At 28.7% G+C, this 27596-nt stretch overlaps 2 protein-coding genes and 1 pseudogene across 7 annotated transcripts; 1 reads left to right on the top strand and 2 right to left on the bottom strand.

Annotated features, from left to right (window-relative positions):
• Positions 1 to 2861: 2861 nt before the first annotated feature.
• Positions 2862 to 5086, bottom strand: LOC145190014 (dickkopf-related protein 3-like). The gene is made up of 5 exons (XM_090078674.1): positions 4825 to 5086; positions 4598 to 4730; positions 4418 to 4519; positions 3168 to 3354; positions 2862 to 3059 (listed from the first exon to the last, which is right to left on the bottom strand). Exons 1-5 carry the CDS (start codon positions 5032 to 5034, stop codon positions 3014 to 3016), a joined length of 678 nt encoding a protein of 225 aa, XP_089934800.1. The 5' UTR covers positions 5035 to 5086; the 3' UTR covers positions 2862 to 3013.
• A 764-nt stretch (positions 5087 to 5850) lies between these two features.
• LOC145185443 (uncharacterized) lies at positions 5851 to 27575 on the top strand. 6 transcript variants are annotated; one of them, XM_090078632.1, is made up of 24 exons: positions 6580 to 6772; positions 6854 to 6890; positions 7371 to 7405; positions 10167 to 10593; positions 10994 to 11070; positions 11163 to 11225; positions 12158 to 12262; positions 12473 to 12554; positions 14819 to 14900; positions 15236 to 15340; positions 15807 to 15876; positions 17460 to 17621; positions 17713 to 17780; positions 18838 to 18908; positions 19028 to 19134; positions 19224 to 19318; positions 19644 to 19738; positions 22944 to 23029; positions 24139 to 24234; positions 24306 to 24353; positions 24602 to 25357; positions 25442 to 25600; positions 25792 to 26622; positions 26760 to 27575. In XM_090078632.1, exons 1-24 carry the CDS (start codon positions 6644 to 6646, stop codon positions 27432 to 27434), a joined length of 4461 nt encoding a protein of 1486 aa, XP_089934758.1. In that variant the 5' UTR covers positions 6580 to 6643; the 3' UTR covers positions 27435 to 27575. The 6 variants fall into 6 exon arrangements, 5 of the variants coding, with proteins under 5 accessions (XP_089934755.1, XP_089934758.1, XP_089934757.1 ...); XM_090078631.1 differs by having other exon boundaries at positions 6580 to 6805; positions 6872 to 6890; XM_090078630.1 differs by having other exon boundaries at positions 6580 to 6829; positions 6872 to 6890.
• Positions 20337 to 20964, bottom strand: LOC149891635 (uncharacterized; annotated as a pseudogene).
• Positions 27576 to 27596: the final 21 nt, after the last annotated feature.

Genomic DNA, 27596 nt, shown 5'->3' with positions numbered 1-27596 from the left:
TAAGTGAATCACTTTTTTGTTTAAAAAGATGTTGCTTATTTTGCGGCGATGAAGCAAACGAGGAGGCCGAGAAGAAGAAAGCGAAGAAAGTTCGGCGTAAAATTCATAAAGTTGCGACTTGAATTTAAAGAATCAATTCTGAAGGTAGCATGGAATCGTTTTGACGAGGAAGCAAAAAAGGTTACTGCACGCATTGAATATGAATTTGACTTAGTTGCTGCTGAGGCTAAATATCATAATACCTGTTATAATTCTTTCTTGAAACCAACCAATGGGTGTAAAATCGGTCGTTCTCAAGATGAATCTACAAATGTTGCGATGGAAGAAATATTTAAATATATTGAAAATAGCGATGACTGCCAGTTTTCATTAGAAGAACTGAAAAATATTTGCAAAAATCCACATTTAGATAACAGAACAATTAAGACACGATTAAAGTTGAAGTTCGGTAATAAAATTATTATCACTGAAAAACCGGGAAAATTAACGTTTATCTGTTTTTTTGACAATCATAGAGATATTCTTAACCAAGCTTGGTATGAGAAGAAAAGCCAAAATAAAGAAGAAGAACGATTTCGAATTTTAAAAACTGCGGCAGCAATCATTCGAGAGGACATTCAATCATTGGTATTTGATAATACCAATTATCCCTTGCCTAGTCAAATGTTTGAAGATATTAACAGCGATATTCCAAAGTCATTGACTTATTTTTATAGAGCAAGTTATTTTGGACAATAAACGATTAAAAATTAGAACATTTAAAATTAGTTTGTACAAGTATCAGCCACAGCATTATGTCTGTTGTTCGGCCTAGGTCTTTTAAATCAAAATTTCAATTGGGTCTCTCAGTATTTTTCCATCGACGTTTCCAAACTTCTTATACAAATCTTTTCGTCTTTTGGTTTATGCGGATCCTACAATGACACTTTGATGTATGAGGATAATCATAAACCTCCAACATCTGCTTCTTCAAGTCAACACTTGTATCGAGTATATTATCAAGTTCAAGTATGGCTAGGCAATCAACTGGACCCATCTGACTGGGGTTGGAAATTAGTAGATAATACATTAGAGCCGATTGACACTTTACTTCCACCAGCTCCGGAAAGACTTCTCAACACCATCTTCTGCAATTGCAAAAAGGGTGGTAATGCAAAATGTAGCTGTAAAAAAGTCGGGTTATTATGTTCATCGGTGTGTACTAATTGCCGACGCCAGTCTTGCTCCAACGTTGAATCAAATTCAATAAATGATGATTTTGATGCTATCAATGAGGAGACAATTAATGTATCTTTTTCACATATCCAGCTTGAAAAAGAAGATGACTACGAAGAAGAAGAAAGCGAAGAAAATGCTAATATATAATATATCACAATAGTACGAATATATAATACATAATATGCATTTAATAATATAAAATATATGCAAATATTATATATATATTATTTATATGTATATTGATTTCCTAATATTTATATTATATTATATGAATATTAATTTCGTAATTTCACAAGAATTGCAATGTCTTTTCTAGCAATATATTTTATATAAAATCGCCCTATACTTAATATATTTTCGCAATATATTTTCTCGTAATATATTCTTGCAATATCTTCTCGCAATATATTTTCGCAAGCATTTCAATATCTCAGGAATAACGATTCTTATAAAAATGTATAAAGGCAATTTTATTAAATACTTTCATGATGCAATACTTTTGTTTGATCTTTATTATGATAAAACTTATTAATTGGAAAAAAAGAAAAAACTATTTTTTTTAACCTTTAACCTTTAATAACTTTTTTTGCAGATATGGGATCGGTGGGGACTTTTAATATTTTATTTGTAATAATATCCTATAGGTATGTACCAATTTTCAGCTTTATGCGAATTATTGTAAATCGAAATGTTTATTTTGACCGGATTATTACGCAAGTTTTTTTTGAAACGCAATTGCGCAACTTTTACGGTTTTGAACTTACGCCAAATTCACGCTAAAAAAAAGTTTGGTAAATACGCACCCTGATGTCATCAACATGTCAAGATCCGCCATATGGCGATTATTTGGTAAGACCAGCGAGGTTGATCAGGTTCCAATTGATGACTCGTAAGAGAAAGGAGACACTGAGATCTCGGATTCAGAGGAAGAGATAGATGAAAAAAGGAGCAATTTCTACTCAAAACACCTTTCAGTCTCAGTACTCAGCAACAGAAGAGTATGTCAGAACATCAGCCAGGAAACAAAAGATCCGACTTATCCAAGGCAGTCAAATGACAAGTTGTGATGGATGTTAGAAGATATATGTACAAACAAGTTGAGCATTTTTTGCATAGTTTAAAATTCTAAACATTTTTATGACAACTTTAATAAAAGTGAAACTGTTCTAATGTATGTGCATAACATTCTTTAATCGTACGTTAGTAACAAATGGGTTTGTAGAAAAATCCTCGATAGTTGTAATTGTAAGAATAGCCAGTTTCGAAATTTTATAACAATTTAACGGGAAAGGATTGTAATCGATTGATGGTTCTCGTAGTTTTAAATTTCGAGCAGATTACTTGGAGTTACGAATTAATTGAATCATTTCGTAAAAAAATTCGTAAATTAACAAAACAACTTTAATTTTTCGATAAAGTTCTGAATATAGAAATTAGTGGTTTTTACAGTTATTTTTAGCTTCCGCTTAAAAGTTTTCTTTAGAGGGTTTGCTGAAATTCTGTTCGTTAAAGTTCATTATTGGACGGAACGTTAAGGAGCAAAAATGAGTGGATTGACAGATAGAAAAATCAAACGTTTTTCGTTACGTTTGTGTTTTTGAATGAATTGGTGTGCTTCAAATATTTTTCAAACAACACACACATTCGTAAAGTTGTTAATTTATCTTCATAGTCAGTCATTATAAAATTAATTTATAAAATTAACTTAAAACTCTTTTAAGTTTATAAAAGTTAGACCTGTAATCAATGCTCTTATTTACAAATAATATATTTATGTATATACACCGATATGTTTTCAATTATCGTTCGCACGAAGACAAACGTTGTGTTGACCATGAATCCTATTTAAAAAAAAAAAAATTTAACTTATGGATCTGTAAAAAATAATTATTCCTAAAAATTATTATCAAAAATGTAACTAGGAATTCTGGATTAAAGTTTTTACTTACCCCACAGCTTTGCACGTTAAATCAGGCTTACAAGGTCCACATATTGGTTCTACGTGAGAGTTGGTTGTTATTTCTTGATGAAATAAATTGATTGGACCACAAGATTCATGTTCTTCTAACATGGGCTTGCATATAGAATGTAGGCGACTGATTGAAATTTCTCTTATGCAACACATTAGTGAGGCCCCTTATAAGACAAAAAATAATTAAAAAGAAAAAAGAAAAAAAAAAGAAAGAAAAACGAAAAAACCAAAAGGAATAGAGGAGACCTGGGGTAGTTGGCTACAGTTTTAGTTTTTGAGCACTGTGCATTTCTGGGTGAACTTTTTGAGGATATCAAATTGCAGTTCAAAAGAATATGAATTTGGCAAGCATGTTCAAGTTTCAAGCATTAAAAAAAAAAAATAATCGGTGGCCCAAAAAGGGCCTCCAAAAAGGAAAAAATATATGCCAAATAACCCCGAGGTAAGTTGGCATATATTTTGGTACACCATATAAAAAGAGACAAGTTTAGTAACATTAAGCATCTATTTCAAGCGCATCTTTTTTATGTAAACTCTTGATATATTTATCCAAAAATATTTTTTGACATTTACTTTTATTGCCCTTAAGTCGATCGAATAGACTTTTCTTCTATAAAGATAACATCAGCAGCATTTTTTGTAACATTTTTAGAATTTACAGGCCTATCTACTTTTCTTTTATAATTTCTCACGTCTGTAGATCTGTAGTGTTATATAACTTAAGTGAATTTACGGCTAATGCGAAAAGTTGTAAGTTGGCACATGTTGCCAACTAGCCCCGCAATCATTGTGCCAACTAACCCCAAAAGCTTTTTGCTCACAAAATGGCTTATAAATTCCCAAAAACGCGAAAAATTGAGAAACACAAAATGTGGCTGGCTAGAGTGAACCATACAACACCTAGATCTATTCAAGTTTACTTGTAGCCAATGCTATTGCTTTTTAAAATTAAAAAAGCAATATTGTTACAAAAATTTTAAAAAAATTGTAAAAAAACACAAAAATCGCTATAACTTTGTGCGCATGCGCTTATAGCCCTGATTTTAACACTGAAAGATGAATTAGTTATGTGTGAAGGTTCCATGTGAATTTTGGAAATTTCTGGTGGAAAGTTAAAGCAGCGTGTCAACCCCTGTAGCCAACTAGTCCTAGAATAGGACCACTTTTTGAATCTTACAAACTGCATTTATACATACATGCTCTATGATGCATGCAGAAATTTAATACCTTTACAATCTTTTGAAAGGTCGCAGAACGTTCCAGCGTCCCCTGCTTTTACCCCTTTTGTACAAACTCCATATTGACATTCAGAACCATCACAGCATACTCCTAAATTTATAATGAAAAGTCATTATCTTGAATACCTAAATTGAAGCTTTGTGTTAGATAATAAAACAACTTATCTACCATTTAAGCTACAGTGTTCCCCGTCTTCATGACATTTGTAACAAAACATTCCGTCACAGAAATTTCCGCGAGGACACTTTTGATTGATATCACATCTTCCTTGAATATCACCTTGACAACATAACTCATCCCTCTACAATGAAATCATTAAATAACTTTGTTTATCGTGAGAAAATGCAGCCATATTTAATGAATTTTAAAATCGATAACCAAAAAATGTTATAAACTTTTTTAGCAATGTCATCGCTTTTTTCAGAAGTATTTTGCACTTGAGATATTATATCTTTCTTCGAACCAGAATTGATAGAGTTTGGTTCATCTATAGCAAGCTGTAAAATATCTCTTGCAAGAGTTTCATCACTGTATGCATCACTTTCAAATGCTACGCAAAAAATCTCTATTATCATCACTAACTCTGTAAAACCTTTAAGCATCATTTTGCGGTCTCGATCAATCCTTTTTTTAACACTGATATTTGAATTAACGTTATTCAGCGTTTGCTGCACACTCACTTTCTGTGTCTTCGGTAGATACGCATGTGATTTTTGTAAACGGCTTCTTTCAGTTTCGTTTTTAAATTAGGTTTTAAAGTATTTAAATATACACCGAACAGTTTTTTTTAAGCATGTTTATCACATTTTTCACAGTGGACTTTTAGAAAGAATTTGAATAAATTAAAATTTGCTAATAAGCAGAACTAAACTTTGTTTTGGTCAGTTCATTGCCAAACCCAAATCGCCCAACTTCTTCCTCCTCAACGTTTAAAAATTTTATAAACTAAATATGCTGAAATTGTCATATCAAGCGGTCAATCAAGTCACTTGAGCATTGTTATTTTAAGAATTCCAAGCTTATTCTTTCATATGAAAATTTCTTTTGATTTTCTGTTCAAAGTTGTTAGGTTTACAGATTTAGATTTTTTACTTAGGTATAATCTGAATTCTGGTCCGGTTTTAGTATAAATTAGTGACTCACGTGTTTTTGTTTTTTTTTTCTTTTCATTGCATTAGTTTTATTTATTTTTATTAGTTTACTACCTAACAAATATAAGGTTATATGTGCACCAAAACAAGATATAAAGTTATTACAGGAAAATAAGATTAGGGAAAGTTTTCTTAAGCTTTTTAAGAAGTTAGATAAATAAAAATCACCGAGCTGATAAAAATTATTCCAAGGTCTTCGAAATATTAACAGGCAAGTACAAAATTTCGGTAAAAAAAACATTCTGTCTTAGGCTTCATATAAATTTGAACAATATGTTGCGATATTCGACTACTTCCAAACAATTTTCTTGTACTCCGTCAGACTGAACTCAAAACAGTCCAAGGACGAAAAAATACATTTACTGAATGAAATATAATTACCTTAATTTTCCTGACTCTTAGAGCAACCTCAACAAAGAGCTTAGATTTTCACCCAAAGCATAAAAAATGTCAAAAAAATTTCTGATTTAGAGAATTCAAGGTTTAAATCAAAGAAAAAGACTTGGAAATTTGTTCATAAGATGAAACAAAAAAAGGAATTTATAACAAAAACTGTATCTATTTGTCAAATATCTACACAAAATCTTTTCAAGTTTATGGCAGCCCTTTTGAAGAAATTTACTTTTCCTTTACATATAAAGTTTTGTAAAAATTAAAGTTTTAGCATAAGTTTTTACCACTGCTTTTGTATTTAAATTTGTAATGCACAAGATAGTAATATTTTTTCATTCCAAAAAGTTTTAATTTTCTTTCTGTCCTAGTTCTCTAAAAAATGGTTAAGTATTTTACCTAAAATTTAATCAGATAGCTGAGAGATCTCCTAAAGATTTATGAACAAACAAGGTCTCAGCATTCTGTATTAGGATCAAAAACACATTTTTGTTTAAAAATCCCTGTTAGCCTAATTGGATATTACCTAGAGTTATTGTATTTCTTGACTTGCTAGTTATACAGTTCGCAAAAGCTGCTGTTGCTTATGAGTTTGTTATGTTTGGTTTTTTAAAAGATATCTTTTTATGATTTGAACGTTTAAGAATTAAGAAAACAAACTGATTATCTAAAAATGAGTTTAACAGAATATGATCGCGAAGTGTTACTTCAGGAAATTCAACAAATTCAACTTGCTCTAGAATCCACATCTGGTTGTAATTTTAATGCAGACAGTGAAAGTAGTAATGATGATGATAATGATAATGATGATGATGATGATGATGATGATGATGATGATGATGATGATGATGATGATGATGATGATGATGATGATGATGATGATGATGATGATGATGATGATAATGATTACAATCAAAGAGGTTAGTTATCTGGATAGATGTTATAATGATTGTTACATTTATGCAATTATTTTTTAAGAATTGAGTAAGAAATATATTATCTGTAAATATAAATATGTAGCACACACATGCAAACACACATGTGTTTACATGTATGTATGTATGTATGTATGTATGTATGTATGTATGTATGTATGTATGTATGTATGTATGTATGTATGTATGTATGTATGTATGTATGTATGTATGTATGCATACATACATACATGCTTGTTAAATTAAATGCATACATACATACATGTTAAATTAAATGCATGTATGCATACATACATACATACATACATACATACATACATACATACATACATACATACATACATACATACATACATACATATATACATACATACATACATATGCATACATGCATACATGTTAAATTAAATGCATGTATGCATACATACATACATGCTTGTTAAATTAAATATTAAATGTGTTTAGGTTTTCCAGAAAATATCCACAAGTCAAACATTGAGGTAATTAATTAGTTAATTTAGTACAATTTTTTTTTACTAATTAAAAAAAACAACAACATTAATGTTTTACCATACTTATTTATTACTAAATAGTTAGAATTTCTATACAAATAAATAGAATTTCTATTTTTTAAAATTGTTAGTGGTAAAGTGTTATTTGTAAAGTTATAAAACAAGAGTATTTTTTTACAATTTTGTTAGCTGTTATCTATTTCTGAATCATTTTCAACAAATTATTATAGTTTAATTCTTTTTACTTTAAAATAGTGTTAGCATCTTTTAAATTGAGTTTACTTTGCTAATATTATTGTTTTATTATGAAGAATCAGGTTACTATTTTACATGATGAGTACATTTATTTAACATTGTATCACTTTAAAGTTAAGTGGAAAACAAAAATGCTGAGATCTTCAAGTTTCATAATTTTGTTCCAACTCTGAATAGTTTTGGGAAATATCAATAAACATATCAACATTTAAGCTTTATTTGCAGCCTAAAGCACAAATATTTAGCTGAACAGCTTAAAAATAAATTTTTAATTGTATAATACACAAGCATGAGTATTTTTTTAGGTAAATGCTTGATTGGGCAAGTACCTACACATGATAGAGTTTTTTTTTTTTTTTCTTCAGAAAACTAGGTATAGCACAATTCCATGAAAAGATAAAAAGTATGCAAAATGGCTTCAGATGTTTTTAAAATATTTTTTTGTCAACTTTTTTAAATTTTGTGTTATATGTAAAGTAGTATACTAGATTTGTAACATTCTGTAGATTGTCAGAAATGACAAATTTAAACTTGTTTTTTCAATATTGTATATACCAAAAGAGTATAACATGGCTTGACTATTGTTGCAGTGGGATCCTTGAACTACCTCTTACTTTAATGACTACATAACTCTTTAATCATGTTTTAATAAAAACTACAGTTTTCAGCAAAGTGAATATTAAAGCATGACCATAAATGCTGCAAGTTTGTTGTTTCTCTTTAAATGTAAAAGTAACAAAATACATCCATAAAGCTCTATCTTTCAGAATTTCATTGCAAATTATTAGTAAGAATAAATAGTATATTTTAATAAACACTTCTTTGTAAGCTGACCATTATTATAAATATTAACTAAGATGTCTTTCTTTTAGATAAAAGATTTGCAGGCGTTGCTCTTTCTTCAATACAAAATGAAAGATTTTATTCCAATAATTTATAAACTAGGAATAGATAAATTCAAATTAGAAAAGCATTTTCTTGGAAAAATTAGAAAAATTTAATATTTTACAAATGAATGATTTTATGAGTTTACAAATGCTTAAATAGTGCAACTGTTTTTATTTTATTGGCAAAAACTAAAATAAAGCATTAGGAGCTAGTGGTATTATACTGAAAGAATATGAATAGCTTCAAGGTAGCCTTGAAAAAGATATAGTTAGATCTCTCAAAGCTGGTCCTAAAAGGCCCCTTAAAGGATGGGGAGTTCTGAGAGTAAGAAGAAAAAGAAAAGATAGTAAAATTTTTCAATGAACACAATGAAGTTCTATCATTAAGTTTTACAAGAAGTGTGAATTCAGCTGGTAATAGAAATGACTCAAATCAACTTTGAATGTTCTTATAGCTATATCTTAAGAATGTACACCATTAATGAGTTTCAATTGTTTCAAAAGTTTCAAAAGTTTTAAGGGGAACAGCAAAACTTATAGGAAATATTTATGATAAACAGCAAAACTTATCGGGATTATGTTTTACCTCCCAATGTACACAAATTACTACTGCATAGTTTATTTCAAATTAGATGGATTTTCAAATCAGAGGATTTCAAGGGCAAATAGATTAGAAGTGATAGATTTTAACACTCAACAAAAACATCAGGGTTAAATATTACATGAAACCAGATGTACTACCTTCTCAATCACATTCAAAATTATCAAGCATATCTTTTAGTAAATAAAAGAATTACCAACTAAGACCTTTACTGGATGAAGTAGTAATATTGATTAAAATATAAATATTATAATATGAAAAAACAAAGTATGGATGGTTTTAGACAATTATTCTCTTGTAAATCTTAATGTATTCTAGATATACTCTGCCTGAATGTAGTTTTCACTAGCTCCTGGTTCTTAAGCTATCCCTCAATTCCTTTTTTTCCTCACTTTTTATGAAAATCTTCCATGCACAAATATTGGAAGTACTAAAAGCTAATATTTCATGTTAATTTCACGCTCTGTTTCATTAAAAATATAGCAAATAGAGCTTTCAAAGTGCAGAAACCCACAAATATATATCAATTCAAATTTAGTTGTGCTTTCCGTTGAGGAGTCCTAATTTTGAATTAAAATATTTGTGCTTGTAAATGACTCTATATGTCTGAACACCTACATGAGTGTTTTACTGTCTTTAGTTTTTGTAGAAGTAATTTTTTAAAAACAATTAAATTTTTTGACCTAAAAAGTTTTAATTTCTATGTATAAATGATGAAAAAAAAAGATAAATGTTATTATAAACCTACATCTCTTATAAGAACCTTATATGAAAAAAAAAATTCTTTATGAAAAATTACTTGAACATTCTTTAAATGATGTGGAAAGACTTCAAACATTCAAAAAAAATTATTAACTAGGCTAATGTATAATGTTTGATTATTTTTTTAAACTTGTTTTTAAGAATCAAACTGAATTATTACTATTGATAAAATTGTGTAAGTATTAAGCTTGATTATAGCATCTAAATGTAAATGTTTTTATAACTTTACAATTTTTTTAATCAGAATGAAGAGTCATGGAATGAGAATTATGAAGAAAAGTGCAGCAGCTCAGATGCAAGCTTTAATCTTGAAAAAGTCACCCAAGTTTCGAAAAAACCATCATTTCATTTAGATGAGAATGTTAATAATGTTATTCATCCTAATGATGATTCTGTTAATTTTTCCAATGCAAATGGATATAAAGGCAAAGTAAAAGGTTTAAAAGAAAAACGTTGTGGTTCATCATCAAACACTTCCATTGAAGAGCCAAAAGCATTTGATGAGTTTGAAGCAAAAACTAGTACTGAAATAAATGAGTCTGGTGCGTTAGTTGAAAAGCCAGACAAAACCCAAGCAAAAATCAGTATATCTAATTCGTATGTTGAGCATGTTTTTAAAGGCTATCGTACGCGTAGAGTTGAAAGGTTATCGGCTGCAACTATTATGAAAGGTTCTTCATTATTTCTAATCAAAAACTTTTTTTATGGCATGATGGTTTTTAAATATTTAGGCATTTGTAAATAATCAGTGGTGTAATGGAAATTTGACCACTTATCCCTGGATGGGTATATCCATTTTTTGTAATGTGTCTTGTTTATCTTTATGTCTGACCAGAATTTTGAGTGGCTGAAATGACACTATATATATTTTTGGAAAAGAAATGAAATGTTCAAGTGTGAAAATGTTCATTGGTTCCTGTGATTATTTGACTATTCCAAACGATTGGATGGTCATTAGATTACACCACTGATAGTCAGTAATCTAGCTTTAAGTATGTAATAATCTGACCCAATATTAAAATGATTTGTATATAAAATGAACTATACAGGTTTTTTAAATTTTTAATGCAGGTCAAGACAAGTCATTAAAGTGCAGTGCTAATCTTAGTACATTGGAAAATGCACTACAAATGAATCGCCTATACCAGGTTTTTTCTTTAAAATCAAACAATTTTAAAACTTTTTTTTCCCCAGATACTTTTGGTTTTACATCATGATTATTGGTTTGTTTTTACTAAAGGATCGTCTGAATGAAGAGTTAAAAAAAGTTGAGTTAGCATTAGCAAGAAATCGGCGCATTCAGGTATACATAATATTTACCACTACTAGTATTCAAACTAATAGTTTTTACTCAGTCATTTTTCTGCTAATGGTTATTATGGAAATTTTTTGCTATTAAGTATGCTTTAAGAAAAGATAACAACACTACTTCATTGTAATGATTGATTGTGACCCAAATATTAATAAGAAAATTTTAGTTCTCTAAACATGGGAATTGCCAGCAATTGACTTTGCTATTTATTTGCAAAATATACTGATTTTAAAATAGATATAAATCAATATACTAGAAATTGTGCAATACGAGAATAAGGGGTATAGCCAGTGGTATTACAAAATTTTCAAGTTATTGTTTTGATGATTATTTTTTGATTTGGTTTGATTAGTTTTAATTATAGTTAAGACAAGAATAATTTTTAAATGTGTAAAGAAAAATGCTGAGCATTCTATACTGTTTACAAATACTTATAATTTTATCAAATAAATAATCTGTGAAGCCAAATTATATGCAAATTAACAATCCATTTAATAAGTTTAATTAAGATAAAATTTATATTGGTCTATAATGCCTTAAATATCATGCCTTAAATATCATGTATTACAATAATTAAATCATTAATAATACATCATTAATAACATTTTCATTATCAATACTACAAAATAATTATGTTGAAATTATAGCTGTTTCTTTAAAAAATTTGGCACCTGTATTAATCCTTTTTTTTTTTCCTTTTTTCTTTCTCTGTTTTATAAGTTAGTCTGTTGCACATTATGTTATGCTTGTTATAAATTATCTAATAAAAAAATCTAGTAAAGTATAAGCAGAAAAATGACTGGCATGTTTTTTTTTTTTTTTTAGCTGATGATTAATTTAATAATTTTTGTTAACTTGTTTTTTATCTTATCTATTTTTATCATTAATTATAAAATTATTACAAGAATGTTCATTTTTGGCAGGATGACTTAGGAAATTTTGAAGATGGAATCCAAACTAATGATGGATTAAGCAAAGCTTGTATAGGAAGGTTTAATAATCCATACTTTAAAGATGGTACTCCCTTGGTAAGAGTCCTTAATATTATATTACATCTATATTGATTTATATTGGAACAGGAAAACTTATCAGGATTAAATTATGCCTTCTGTTGTACACAATTTGTGAAATTCTTTTTGATTGTTATTCTATGTCCTTTTTTTCTTTTTTTAATATTAAAATAATTTTGCTCATTATAGACTGTTTTAACAGATCACAAATATGTTTTGAAATTCTAGGGTCCACCAGACAATGAAGATACTAAAGAGAAGAAAATTGCTGCATTAGGCACTCCAATATTTACAAAGCCATCGAAACCTTGTAAGTTCTTCTGTTTAGTTTTTTTTTTATGCAACAAAAAAAGCGACAGACCAAAAAGTTACAAAATACTTTAAGTTGCTATGCTTAAATAAGAAATTACTATTAATTATGTAAGAGGAAAATTAGAGCTAAAAAAGGGTTTTTGACTTTTTTAGCTTTTAAACATTCAGCTAACAATTTATTATTGTTGATGACTTCATTAAGTCTGTTGATCATGACATTTGCTAATATTACTATTAAGTTAGAAGTATTTTGAATAATTTTTTTTTAGTCTAGTAATTTTTCATTTTCCATTTAATAACATTCAAAGATTAGGGTATTGTTACTCATTACATACTATTTATTCTCAAAGTATTGCTATTGATTGTATAGTGTTTTCTATAGACTTGTTTATCCTAGCTTAAAGTTTGAACAACCATCACAAGAATTGAAAAAATGCTTAAAAACAAATGATTTTGGCTCTTGATGATGGAAAATTAATTGACCCAAACAACTTTCAATGTTGGATAAATCAAATAATTACATTTCAATTCAATAGACACTTTTACATGAGATAAATGTTTAGCACAAAAACAAATCCTTTCAACTAAAAAATAAAATTTAGCATTGTTTAACAAACTGCTCGAGAATTTGATATTTGAACTAAGTTGAGCAATAAGTTACTTCAGTTTATTTCACCTCATTTAGTTTGATATTTGAACTAAGTTGAGCAATAAGTTACTTCAGTTTATTTAACCTCATTTAGTTTGATATTTGAACTAAGTTGAGCAATAAGTTACTTCAGTTTATTTCACCTCATTTAGTTTGATATTTGAACTAAGTTGAGCAATAAGTTACTTCAGTTTATTTCACCTCATTTAGTTTGATATTTGAACTAAGTTGAGCAATAAGTTACTTCAGTTTGTTTCACCTCATTTAGTTTGATATTTGAACTAAGTTGAGCAATAAGTTACTTCAGTTTATTTCATCTCATTTAGTTTGATATTTGAACTAAGTTGAGCAATAAGTTGCTCATTTAGTTTGATATTTGTAAGGTGAAATGATTTTTTATAAAATGCCATTTTTAATATTGCACTACTTCTTAAAAGTTGAAGATAAGAATTTTTTAAAATCTTTTTTAATCATCTTCAGAGTTTGGATCATCCCAACCACCACTGAAAACACTCTGCCAACATTACCAAACTGTATTAATTGATGGCGAGAACAGCCTTTTTTATATAAACGAGACTTTTAAACTAGTCCGCATAGAAGTTTGTATAAAATTGAAAGGGGTGATCAATCTAGAGGTTTTTTTTTGAATAAAAAAAAAAAATGAAAGATGAAAATTTAAATCAAACGGGTACACTCTGCCAATATTACCAAACTTGAATCAAGAATGTCAAAATTAAAAAAAAAAAAAAAAAAAAAAAAAAAAAAAAAGAAAACTTGAGAGTGGTAAGGCTTCTGATGCCATGAACTTTTGGCATGGTCAAAAATAGTTCAGACGTTCAAGAATAACACGGTTTTTAATCTTTATGTGTGTGATATTTATAATATTTTATATTTTTCATTTAATTGTTTAAGTCTTTATTTCTAGTGCAACAAATTAACTATGATTTTTATGTTTTAATTTCAATTTTTGGAAAGCTTATTTATGATGGAAAATTCTGTTCAGAGCACAAAAAATCTATTACTAATTTACTACTAATGTTAATATGAAATGTGAGAATCAAATATCAGACTCAAATTTGTCTTAAACTAATTGATAATTTTTGTATGAATGATAAACCTGAAATTGAATTGAAATCATATTTTTGCTTCTCCCACCCATTATTTTGGTTAAATGGGGCGAATCAAGTATTTCAAATTAGTATTTGAAATTTGAAATTAATGGTATAATGAAATTAATGTTCAAACTTTATCCTAGTTGTATGCTTAGGCTTATTGTCCTACTTGATGAATAATTTTTAAAAGTTCCCTAGCAATTGATATTGGTTAACTAAATAGAAATAGTACACATGCTGAGTCATTATTTCACATACACAATAAAAAATTATGAACACATGAACTACAATCTGTTCAGGTCAACTCACTTACAATCATAACCAGTTTTAACAAATTTGTTTATCATTTCATTAATTGTTTAGTTTGCTACTCTTTAACAATTAGCTTCTGTTTAAAGTTCAGCTTTTGAATCTTGAATCATTTTAGTTAATTTAAATTTAATTAGAGATATTTAAACCAAGTTAGACAAGTTAATTAAGTTTGGTTTGATGTTATTTTAGGGAAGAAAGAAGAGTCAAATTTTCTAGAAGATGGAGTTTATAATAATAACTTGGAAAAGATGTTGGCACCATTAATGGAAAAGTATATTTACTTATTTTACTTATTATTGTTAATTCTACCTTGTGGCATTCTGCTGGATTTCAAAGTTTAATGTTAAGTTTCGATGTGTTTTGAATATTTTGTCAATGTGTTACTTGCCAAGCATTAAAAGAGTTTTATGAATTTAATCATATATTTTGCCAAGTTTAATGTTAATTTTTTTAAAGATTTAATCATCATAAAATGAAGTTTTCATCTTTACTACCTTAGACTCAATATCAACAGTAAAACTCACAGGTGACTAAAGTGGGGATTGGTGACCTCTGAAAACTTTTTATTTCAATTGTGTTGTTTTAAATTTAAAAAATTGTTTTTAGACTGAGGAAGATTGAAAAGGAGAATAAAGAGCGTGTAAAAAGTGGCAGGGAAAAGCTGGATAAATCTTTTCGTGAAAAAGTGATAGCAGATATAAAAGAAATAAAGTATTCCATTTTAAATAGTAAAAACATGTGAATAAGTAAAAAACTTTTTTATTTTATTTGCACACTTTAATAATTTTGAATATAAACAATTTTCTTTCAAAAGTTTAATCAAAGTTAATCTCAGTTTGTAAAAACAGTTCAAATTTAAGTATTTTGCTAACCATCCACCATAAAAATGAACCATTAGAATCATATGATATCATATAACCAATCATATAACCATTAGAATCATGTGATAATCATAATTTCAATTTTGACATCAAACTAATATGATTCTCCATACTGAGAAATTTTTAAAGTTTTTTTAAAGCTCAAGTTTGCATCATTAAACGCTGATAGCTAAAATATATTTGAAATAAACACATTCTTTGCATTTACCTAAACATTTAGAGAAAAAAATTTGAATAAAATTTTAAATATCAAGATCCCTTGGATTTAAAACTTTAGACATTTATTTTTTTTTTAGAGCAATACCACGTGCTGAATTGTTGAAAGATTCATCAGATATCGACTTTTTCAGAATCTCAAAAAACTATGTAAGATTTTTCTATCAAATTTTTTTTATCAAAGCTTAAATATTGTCTTCTAGATTTATTTTTTATACCAGTACTGATGTTGAACATTGAATAATCATTAAAGTGGCATTTTTTCAGCTTTCTTAGTTCCACAGTATGTATATATTAAAAAAAGGGGCAATTTACTTGCTTGCTGTTTTTACATACCAGTATATATCTTTTTCAGCACATTTTTACTATGTGGTGTAAAGTTCTAGATCTTTTTTAAATGTATTGTAAGTGTTGGATAAACTGATAAATCTGAATTATTTTTTGCTTTCATATGTAGCCTACTTTTGCAAGAAAGGTGGAAATGTGGAATATTATAGCAAACCTTTTTGATCTCATAAACATTTTTAAACTTACAAACAAACTGCTTCCAAATCTGTTCCTAAAAAAATATGTTCAAAAGATTAAGTTTTCCTCCTAACATTTTCATTAATAGAGAATGCAATTCAAATGTACTAAGTGTTAAGAAAAATTTAAGTTTAAATAAAATGTAATTTTATTGAGTATAAAATTTTGTTGACAAAAGATTTTAATTTTTCTCTAAGGAATTTACATATAGGTTATTTATTTAAATGTGGTTTTTCTGATTAAATTAAATTGAAAAATTTTAAAAGAATTGTTGATATTTAAAAAGCGGTTTTTGATTTATAGTATGCCATTTTTACAGGTGGTGTAACAGCTCATGCAAGTGTAATAATTATCCAACATTCCTATCCAAGATTGTTGATAATTTAGTTTTATAGTATTTTAGTTGTGCTGCCTTTTCTCAGTAGTGAATGATACGTTCCTACTGAAATGGATGTCTGATTGTTTAGCAATTTTTAAATGCATATATGGGATTTTTAAATGCATATATAAGCTCATATGGGATTTTAGTTATGCTACTTTTGTTAACAGCGAATAACCATAATCAATGAAAAGCTGAAACTTATCATTCTAATGAAATTTTTTAAAAACAAAAGAAATATTTGATTAATGGCATTATTTTAGTATAGAGCATTTTTTAACTTTTACTGAAATTTGATAATTTTTAAGTTTTCTCTACAAAACAAAATCTTTTCCATGTTAGATGACAATGATGTATTTCTTTCAGTGATATAATATTGAGGACTTTTGACCAAGGGTGTGTTTTGTTGATGTAGCTAGCAAAGTAGTTTTTAGTGGCTAATTGAAAAATTACCAAATAAAAAATAGGCAAAGCTTAGAAAAACTAATTTCAGCCACAAATTGAGCTGAATCTACAGTTGAAAATATTTTTAAAATGATTGCTTAAACCATAATGGTAGCTAAAAAAGTTTGATCACTATTTTTCAGTCCATTTTCAAAAGTTTTAACAAATTAGATAGAATACTTGCTTATAAAAAAACTTGGCTTATTATAAAAAATTCACTTGTGATAAATTTGAGCAAAATTACCGGTTCTTTTTAACAAATCAATATAACTAAAACTTTAAAACCAACAAAAGAGTATATAGAATAAGTATAAGAGGAAAATATTTTAAAACTTGAAATCCTAACAGCAATTTCACTAATGAGCTACATTCATATTTTACATAGCTTCCAGCTCGTGAAGAGATTGAGCTTCAATTACAATGGTGCAATGTGCTTCATCCATCCATTAACCAATCAAAGTTCACAAAAGAGGAAGACAGTATGATATTGAAGTTGGCAAAGAAATATAAAAATCATGAGTGGGAAAAGATAGCAAAAGAACTTGGGGTAAGAGTTTTTTTAGTTACATTTATTTCTATAGTATAAATGTAGCATTCCTGTCTTCTAAAAGAGTTTTGATATTTTACATATTTTATAGACAAATAGAACACCTATTCAATGTTTACAAAGATTTCAAAGAACTCTCAACAAAGATGTAATCAAAGCGTAAGTTTTCATTTTGTTGAATTTACTATGGTACTGGCTTGATTTGGTTATTTCTTTAGTATTATCAAGTAGTAAATCATTCCATTCCAAGTTTATGAAAGTTTGAGTTAAAACCCTTAAAACATTGTTCAATTTTTCGTATCTTTATCTTTTTCCATGAGATTATTTTGCTTTGATAAAGATTCTTTTAGTAGATACCTTGTAGTTTATAACTTTTTTGATATTACAAATGCGTTTCAAGCTATAATAATTACAAAATTATTTTTATAGTTGAAGTCCCATTTGAAATCTCACTTGAGTTTTAATTGATTAGTTCTATTTACTTTAACTTACTAGTTTAATAATATTTCCAGTATGTTTTAATTGTAGTAGTAACTATAGCAACAACTTTCACAATAATTACTAACACATGAAGAAGGATTTTTATTAAGGTTTAACATTCAGTAAGTCTCACTTTATTTAACTGCTAATAACAAATATTTACAATATTTAAAATGTTAATAAAAAGCAAGAAAAACCATAATGGTAGCAAAGCCAGCATTTACACGATTTTTACAAAGTATTGTTCTAAAGGTTTTCACATTAAACTGTTAAAGATGATGAAAAGTTTCTGCATGATGAAGCATATCTCCAAAAGGGCATAAGCTGTCATCAGGAAAAATTGTCTGTAAAAATAATAAAACTATGTCTAGCACTGAAACAATATGGCAAAAAATGCAGTATTTTTCCAGCAGAATAACAATTGACCACATTTTAAAAAGCTGTTTATAAAAATAAAGGAAAATTTTGATCGGGTGTTATACCACATATACTCAATTCATGAAATTGCTCCTGGTTATCACTAGTTTCAATATGAAGTACCAAAAAATGGCTCTAAAAAGGGATTGTATCAAAAGACAACTTCTCTCAGCACAGAATCTGCCTTTTGCCAAAAAATTGTGAAAAATAGTAGCATCCTAAGTTATCTTCTGTTCTGTATAAAGTTCTGATGTCTACTTAAATAAAGTTCTCATGTTTAATTAAAAAAAAAAAGTGAAAATGTTTATTTTTTTTTTAGCAAATGGGATGAAAATGATGATAAAAAGTTAAAAGAAGCTGTTGCACTGTATGGAAATAATTGGGTTTCTGGTATTGTTTTATTTAAAAAAATGTTTGAAACTTTTTTTTTTTAATGGATTGAATACTTGAAAATTTCTCTTAAAGATTAGAACCCATTATTTGAAATCCATTTTTTATAATTTTTTTAGTTGCTGAGTACATGGGCGACAGAACAACAAATCAATGTATGTTTCGTTGGGACAAATCCATAAACCCATCAATTAAAAAAGGGAAGTGGTCAGCTGAAGAAGATAAAGTCAGTTTTTATGACAAGTTTTGATTCTTTTGACAAGAATTTTTTCAAAATTATGTTCAGAAAAATGTTTATAACTATATTCCATTTAGAAATTGCTTGATGCTATAAAAAAATGTGGTTTGAAGAATTGGAAAGAAGTAAAATGCTATGTCCCTGGAAGAACAGATGCTCAATGCAGAGAGAGGTTCAACGATAAAGTTTATTTTTTCTATATTTTGTTTAACTAAAAAACCAATTATATATGCTGTGGCTTTTGTTATATACTTGCTGGAGTACCCAGTGCAATGGGCTGGGTTTTCCAGCTATTAGATATAAAACTTTATTATATTAATCAGAATTGCATTTAAGCTATTTAGTCATGTTTTTGAGAACTAAACCACACTGTGGTAATATATTTGTTTTTTATTTTGCAACAAACACATCTATAAATCACAATAATCTTCTCTCCAAACAAAAACCTGTCTTTCACTAATTAATTTGTTAAGATTGAACTTTTTTTTTAAATTTAGGTACGTTTCATCATTGGATCCTGAAATTACATTTGCTGAGTTTACTGAAGAAGAAGATAAAAAGATCATACAGTTAGTTGAAAAATATGGTGTTGGTGGGTACAACTTAGTCACAAGATTTTCCAATTAGGATTTTTTTCAGAATTAATTACCTTTATTTAAGAGGGGGTAGGGGGGGTTATGGTCAAGAACATAATAAACTTAAAATATTTTAAACAAACTTTTTGTATTTTATTTTTAAGGAAACTTATTGCAGAATTTAGAGATTTTTAAATTTATATTAAATGTATATTTAATGACCATCAAACACCATATCTTTTAAAATATTAAAAAATTAGACAGTAAAAGATTAAAGTTGTTCAGACAGGAATCTATTGTTATCAATCGAAGATTGGTTTTAAGTCTTTTTAAAGTGAAGAAAGACCTTTCACTAAGAGAATTAGTAGCTGGTATGACAAGAATTAGCCTTGCAATCTTTACAACTTCTGTAAGCAAAGCCTTTTTTGAGTGATCTAAACTCTTGAGAAACAAGAAGAGATCTTGGATAATAAACTTTTTGGTGTTGCAATCAAGTGATTTTGCAAAGCTTGGGAGAAGGGCTATTTGTGTGTTAGGTTAATATCTTGGCTGTAAAAGAGACAAACTGATTTCAAATGATTTTTGAACATTAATGACTTGAGATATCAAATTCTGTCATTCCCCTGCTGAAATATCTTGATGTTGGAGAGCCTTACTCAGATTGTTGGTTTATTTTAGGAGGCATTCACCTAGAAAGCAACAAAAAATGAAGTCAAATACAAACTTCGCTCCCTGAATTTTTGCTTTTATCTCAGTATCATTCAACTCCTGCAATGACCATCTCCAAAGTTCCATGAGCTCCTAACAGTTTTCAAGAAATGGTTCAAGAACATTCCCTCTGACTGTCCACTTTGTAGGACAAAATTTATGGATTGATTTTGAATTGTTCTCCGTTAATTGAATTGTTCTCTCAAATAGCATTGAGTTTGGTATTTTTTTAAGGTGACTTTTTGATAAGTCTGCAAATGTTGTATGATGTTCCAAAGGTTTCATTGAGATTTGGAATTTTTTTGATGACATCTCCAATGGCAAGATTTAGAGTATGGCTGTACCAATGTGTGTGTAAACACTTTTTGTTCAACAACTTTATTATAGTTGCTACTCTAGATATAGGACTAGACATAGCAGCAGCTCTGTCATAACATTGACCACATGCATTTTCCAATTTCCTACTCATTTTTAAGAGAATATCTTTGAGAACACGCACAATTTCTGCAGATGTTGTATTTGGTAACAGATGCATACTAATGAATTCCTCAAAATTCAACTCACCAGAAACAAACAACGAACTGCTTCATATTGGAAGTATCACTTGTTTCATCTGAAAGAACAGTAAAGATAAATGCTGACTGTATGTTATTGACAATCTTGCGCAAAACCTGTAGTGCCATAATCTCAAGAAGTTTATTTTGTATTGCTGGTGAAACAAAAAGATTTGTTTTCTTCTCAAGCCACTGGGTCAGTTCTTTGTTATACTTGCTGCAAAGTAAAAGTAACTGGTAAAAGTTGGAGTTTATTTTACATTTTTCCTGATTGCTCCAGTTTCCTCTAAGTGGCAAAGATTGCTGGGCCAAATACCTTATATTTTGAACAATATCATTTTTTGATTAGTTTCTTTACTTTTAGCCAATTCGATGTCAAGAAGCTTCTCCAATATCTTTACATTTTTCAGGTCCTGTAATCAAACGTTCGGTTGATTCTTTATGGGCCTCACTATACTCATGCTTTGAAAACCCTCTCCCAGATTCAAGTGCTCTTTTCCAGTTTCGATAGCCGTTCAAGGTAAAAATATTTTCAGCTTTTATTGACAAAATCATGTTTTTACTTAAAGCACCAATGCAGGAAAAATAAAAAGCAGTATCTTAGCTGTAGTGTGGCCATGGGTATCGATGGAACCAAGATTGGATAAATGGTCTTTGCTTCAGATCCTTTCCAAACATACTTGTTGGGAAGTTAAAATTTCTAGACTGGTTAAAATTCTTTATAGTGTCTGTTGAACTCGTTGTGAATTGCAAGGTTCCTCCAAGTTATTTGATATCACAGATAATTTTTCTCGTTCATTTGGCCTATAAATGATGGTTGAAAAGAAATTATAAAAAGTACACTATAGATAAAAATTAAATATTGGACAGCATAACAATGATATCTATTATACATAACATTTAACATCTGAAAATTGCAGCAATTTTAAAATAGTAAGCTAAGTTTTGCAATACTAAAATTTTACAAAATAGTATGCTTTACATAAATTTTAGTAGATAGTTAATAATAAAAAACTTATGAATAGAATTAAATAGAATATTGATAATAATTCAAATAGAATGCTAATAATAATATCATGAAAATAATTGACAATCGTGATCTGCAATAACTACACGTTACAAGAGATAAATTAAAGTTATTTTTGCAGATCATGTGAAAGAGTTGATAAAGTAAGCTGCTATGGTACAAGACTGATACGTTAGGAACATTTTTTGCAATTAAATGGAGTATTAAAAAAATGTGGCGTGTGGTTTTCAAAGATTTTAACAAGTTTATCCCAGGAAAATAAATGCTAAAGAAAATAAAGACATAACATTTTACAATGGGTTTCTCATAAAAAAAAAAGTTTAATATTTATTGGGGGGGGGGGGGGCTGAGGCCCCCCCAGACCCTGGTGGTTACAGCTCGATACAGTTTCATTTTTCAAAAAATAAAAAAATTTATCCTAAAGAAATATTTAGTATCTTGTTTATCAATTACAGAGTTGGTCTATATAAATGTTCTTTTAGATAAGTTACCATCTTTTGATGAAGTTTTTTTTACTTTATACTGTTTAAGGCTTCTTTTTTTACAGTTGATCAAAAATATCAGTGAACTATGAAGTAAAATTCATTTTAACATTAAATTCTTATTAATATTTTAAAACTTTTATTATCTTATAATGAGATAACTTTTATTTGCTTCTAGAATTAGTAAGCGTGTCTCACTGAGTAAAATGCTTCTTGCAAGTTCACTGAGAGTTTTATAAATTTTTTTAAATAATAAAAGTAAATTATTACAATGATAAAAATAAAATAAGCTGTTTTAAAAACAGCAAATGGTCGTAAAAATTTTTTTATAACAAGCTTAAGGAACATATCCAGTCAAAATTTCCAATTTAATTTAAAAGAACTTTTTTGTTTTATCTTATGCTTATAATGTCTGTTTTTTTCACACAAACATGAAAAGAATTTTTTTTAGGAAAGTGGTCTACTATTGCCAAAGAGATGCCACCAAGACGCGATAATCAAATTTGCAGAAGGTATAAAAAGATAAAAAGTAAAGAGGTGTGTGTTAACTTTAAATGAATGCTTACAACTAAATTAGTTATCCTTACAAATATTTCTTTAAACCGTTGGATTTTGCTTTATTAGGAAAACTTCTTAATTGTCCATGCTTAAATGGCTAACAAATTAAAGCTAAATATTTCTAAAAAAACAAGTATAAAATTCTTTTATGTATTTCATAAATAATTTATTTAAATTAATGGCGTGTAATGTAATTTTTAAAAAAATGAAAAATGTTATCATCTATATTTCATAATTTTATCTTGACACCTCTCATCAGACTTAGTAAAAAAATCAGGTTGATTTGTTTAAACTTCAAATTGATTTGATTGATCAATGCTTGCTTAATCTTTGGAACAAAGTTATTCTTTTGTAGGCAAACCACCCAGAAATTTTTTACTGGTCTTGTCTTTATAGAACATCTGTTGGATTATATGAGACAAAGTTGTTGTGCAATCTACAGGTTCTTTATCTGGCCAAAATAATGTGATGATTTCATAGAAATAAATAGACCTTTTCCTCTAGACATTGCTCTCTATAGTTGCCTTAATTGATGACACACAAATAAATTGCTAGACATGATAAAAGTGCTATCCAGACATGTACTTTTTTGAGACATTCTCTTTTCTGTCATTTTTAAAGCTATTTGAACATTTATTGTTGTCATTTGAGTATTATCTGGGTTTACTTGCTTGTTTTGGTTTATCTAGACCAAAAGACTTCTTACTGTCAATTTCAATTACCTCATTAGAAAAGAGCTGACACATCCTCATGACATCTTTTCACAAAAGTGATTTTTCCTTTGTTCCCTTTTTCAAATTATTGGACATATCCCAGGTGTGCAGTTTGGAATTTTTTTTACAAAAATTGACCTCTTTCTCTTACAGTTAGATTTATAAAAAAATATTTGAAGGTTGTAATGATAAATAGTCTATGTTATTCAAATAAATCTAATTTTGATCATGTTTACTATTTTTTGCTGTATAATTAAAAGTTTAAAGTTTGATCAGGTAATGTTATCAGGTTACGTAAAGCTCATTGTAAGTGTTTTATCTTGTGGTGTTACAAACGATTATCACAAATTAATTTTGTGTCTATCTTGTGTCTAGTATCATGAATACCGAAAAGCCGTTTTATGGAAAAAAAGTTCTGTACTTAGCTATTTTCTTCATCGAAGGGATGAAAAGCGAGATTACAATATTAAGGTATGTATGCTATTAAAATTATGACATTAAATCACACAGATAGTTACTTTAACTTGTTTTATTTAATTTAGGACTTAGATGTCAATTCTTCTCCGTCATTAAATCCCCAAGAAAAAAAGGTGTGTTTCCTTGTGCAGTCTTTATGCAATCTAGCATGTAAACTGAAATTTTTCATTTTAAGTAAAACTTTTCTCATTTAACTCTTTTTTTTCTTGTGAAAATCTAAATCTAATAGAATATTGTGCAGTTCAGCTTCATCTCTCAGTCAAGTTTAAATAGACTTAAATAAAATCCTATATAAGAATTCATAGCTTAAAAAACCAATTATTTTTATTCAGATATATGAGTTAGTTCTTGTTTTTCTTAGCGTGTGATGCGTAAGAAAGAGGAATTGCTTGAGGAGGGTTACTCAGAAGAACAAATTACTCAAAAGCTTGCAGAAATGCATTACGAAGGGGAATTCTTTTCTCCTATTGGTTATTCGAGACCTAAACGCACTAAGCCTTTGTTGAAAGTTAAAGAAAAGAGTACTGAGAAGTGCTCTGAAAACTGCTCTGAAGGTAGCTCAGAAAAAAGAAAAGAAATCAAAAGTAAATCAAAAAATTACATGTTGTGCTCTAAAGCTAAAACTTTGTCTGTTAATCCACTACCCCTTGATTCATGTGCTCATTTGGAGATGGGGAATAATACATCTAGTGATTCTCAAAGTAATGGAGTTGGAAGTACAGAATCTTTAGTAGATATGGATGTTTCCTTCAAAAGGAATAAAAATGATTCTAATGGTAGTTCTGATCATGAAACCGTATTTAATAGTACTAATAAAGATGCATCAAATGTCATCCAAGATGCATTGAGTTCAAGCAAGGCTAAAACAAAAAGTAATACTGTTTCATCCAAGGCTAAGAGACTTGTTGAAAGTATCACTCAAGTAATTACTGAATGTAATATTCCAAGCAATGAACTTGTATTCACTAAAGGTGAACAATCAGGTGCTAGAAATGCTAAATTAAATTCACAAATAAAGCATGTAGAAAGCCAAAAAAATTCTAAAAATAAAAATGCAAATTTCACTCATTTAAAAAAACAAAAAAATCTAAACAATGGAATTGTTGAAAAGTGCGAGGTATTTCATTGTTAAATTGTTATTTTTAATCTAAAACATTTGTGAAACTATTTGTTTTGTGTATAATTTTTCAAGTTCTTTTAGGAGTTATTGCAAAAGTATGAGTCAAAAGAAATAGAGTTTGATGTTGTTAAAAAACTCATGCAATCTCAATTTAAAAAGTTACAAAAGGAGAATGGTGTGATGTCCAGGTCTATAATAGAGAGTTTAAAGAAGCGATTAGATTCAATTACTGATCTTCAGGTTTACTATTTATATGTACTTTTTGTTATTGGTTACTGGTTTTTTAATAATTTATGTAAACACACATAACTAAGTAGTTAAAATACTTTAATTTCTTTTTACAAGTGAGATATACCAATATTGTAAAATTTTAACACAGCTGTAAAAGGTTAATTTAATTTTTTTTAATTTTGACGTCATTTTCCATTCAGAATGTTTTTGATAAAGAAGTGGATGTCGGAATGACTCCATTCAACACAAAAAAATGTGTTAATTCTAATGATATACAAAAAAGAAAGAGCAGAAAACGATCTACTGTTAGTAAATCAAATTCTGGTTATCCAAAGAAGTTAAAAATTGTATCAGAAACAAAAAGCAATGAAGATGATGAAGAATTGGAACCTTCTGTTCAACAGAATTCTCCTTTTGTTTCTATAGTTGAGGAAGATGTCAATATTACTGCGGCTCAAGGCATTACACTCACAACTCAAGAAGTCATTCCCACTATTCAAGATGATCATCCCACTACTCGAGACAACACTCCCTCTCCACAACAAATCACTACCACTACTGAAGATGTCATTACTTCTACTCTGGATGTTCCTTCCACTACTGCAGATGTCATTCCCTCTACCAAAGACATTCCCTCTCCACAACACATTACTACCACTACTGAAGATGTAATTGCTTCTAATCAAGATGCTCCTTCTACTATTTTAGATGTTATTCCCTCTACCGAAGACACTCCATCTCCACAACACATTACTACCACTACTGAAGATGTAATTACTTCTAATCAAGATGTTCCTTCCGCTATTTCAAATGTTATTCCCTCTACCAAAGATGTTCCTCCAACTATTCAAGATGTCTTTCAAAATATCTCTCCCACCACTCAAGACATCTCTTCATTCTCTCAAGATGTTTCTCATGCCACTCAAGATGTCCTTCCTACTACTCAACATGATACTTCTACTCAAGACAATTTGACACAAATGTTACCAGCCTTGACAGATCAACTTCGAACATTTACACTACTACTCTCGGTATATTCTTTATTACCTTCATATCCTTTATATTATGTACATTATTATTGTTATTTCTATTGTTATTAGAGAAGATCTCTGATCTTTTTCATCAGCATATATACTATAGTATATAGACATTTATTTTACCATTTCAGGCATTTCATATTAATACTGCAGGTGTAATGCAATCCCTTTCTGATAATCAAAATAAAACCCCTGTGCAGTCTGGAGATAATATTCCAGATTGTTATCCATTGTCGCCAGGTGTACCTTCCTTAAGAGGAATGAGGACTTTGTTGTTAAACAGGCGTATATTAAGCGAAAAAGTTAAATCAGTGTTTCCAATAAACTCAAATTCGTCTCGTGATACTTCTTACCGTCAAACACGAACATATGATGCATTACAAAAACGTTTTAGAAGTATGTTTTTATGGCCAACTTTTTTAGCAACTTTTATTCCGAAGTATACTCAATATTCTATGCAACCAGATCTCACAACTCCTATTAATTTTGTGTCACTGCCACCTGTTTTAAATTTAAAATCCGTTGACCAGCGTGTCGTTGGCAATCATGAAAAATGTAACAGTGAATCTGAAACGGCTTCAAGTCATCGTTCTACAAGTAATAACGTTCTACCGTTAAAATCAGAAACCAAAAGTCGAGTGTTGGTTACGTCTTGTTCGACTATTGTTCCATGCTTATCCTCTTACAAAAAACACTTCGAAAATGTTTGCAACAAGTCATTAATTAAAGCATCCAAAAAAGTGGATTCTGTAAAAGAAGAGTTAATACCCTTAGAAAGTATAAAGACTGAAAGTGCGAGGCCGTGAAAAATAAACTTTATAAACATGTTCTCCGAGCTCAACACCTCAATAAGACGGTTATAAAAAGATAGGACGGTTATATAAAAATCGGTGGTTGTTTTCTATTTTAGAAATATAATCAAACCTCTATGGTTTTGTACGTGTAAATCTTTTTCAATCCATTCCAAC

Source organism: Hydra viridissima, unplaced genomic scaffold, assembly GCF_058129835.1.
Source record: "Hydra viridissima isolate aposymbiotic clone 2 unplaced genomic scaffold, HvirCarnegie_v1 scaffold_2, whole genome shotgun sequence".
Lineage (NCBI taxonomy): Eukaryota > Metazoa > Cnidaria > Hydrozoa > Anthoathecata > Hydridae > Hydra > Hydra viridissima.
Note: the sequence above shows the minus strand (reverse complement) of the source record. Positions and strands in the feature narration are given on the sequence as shown.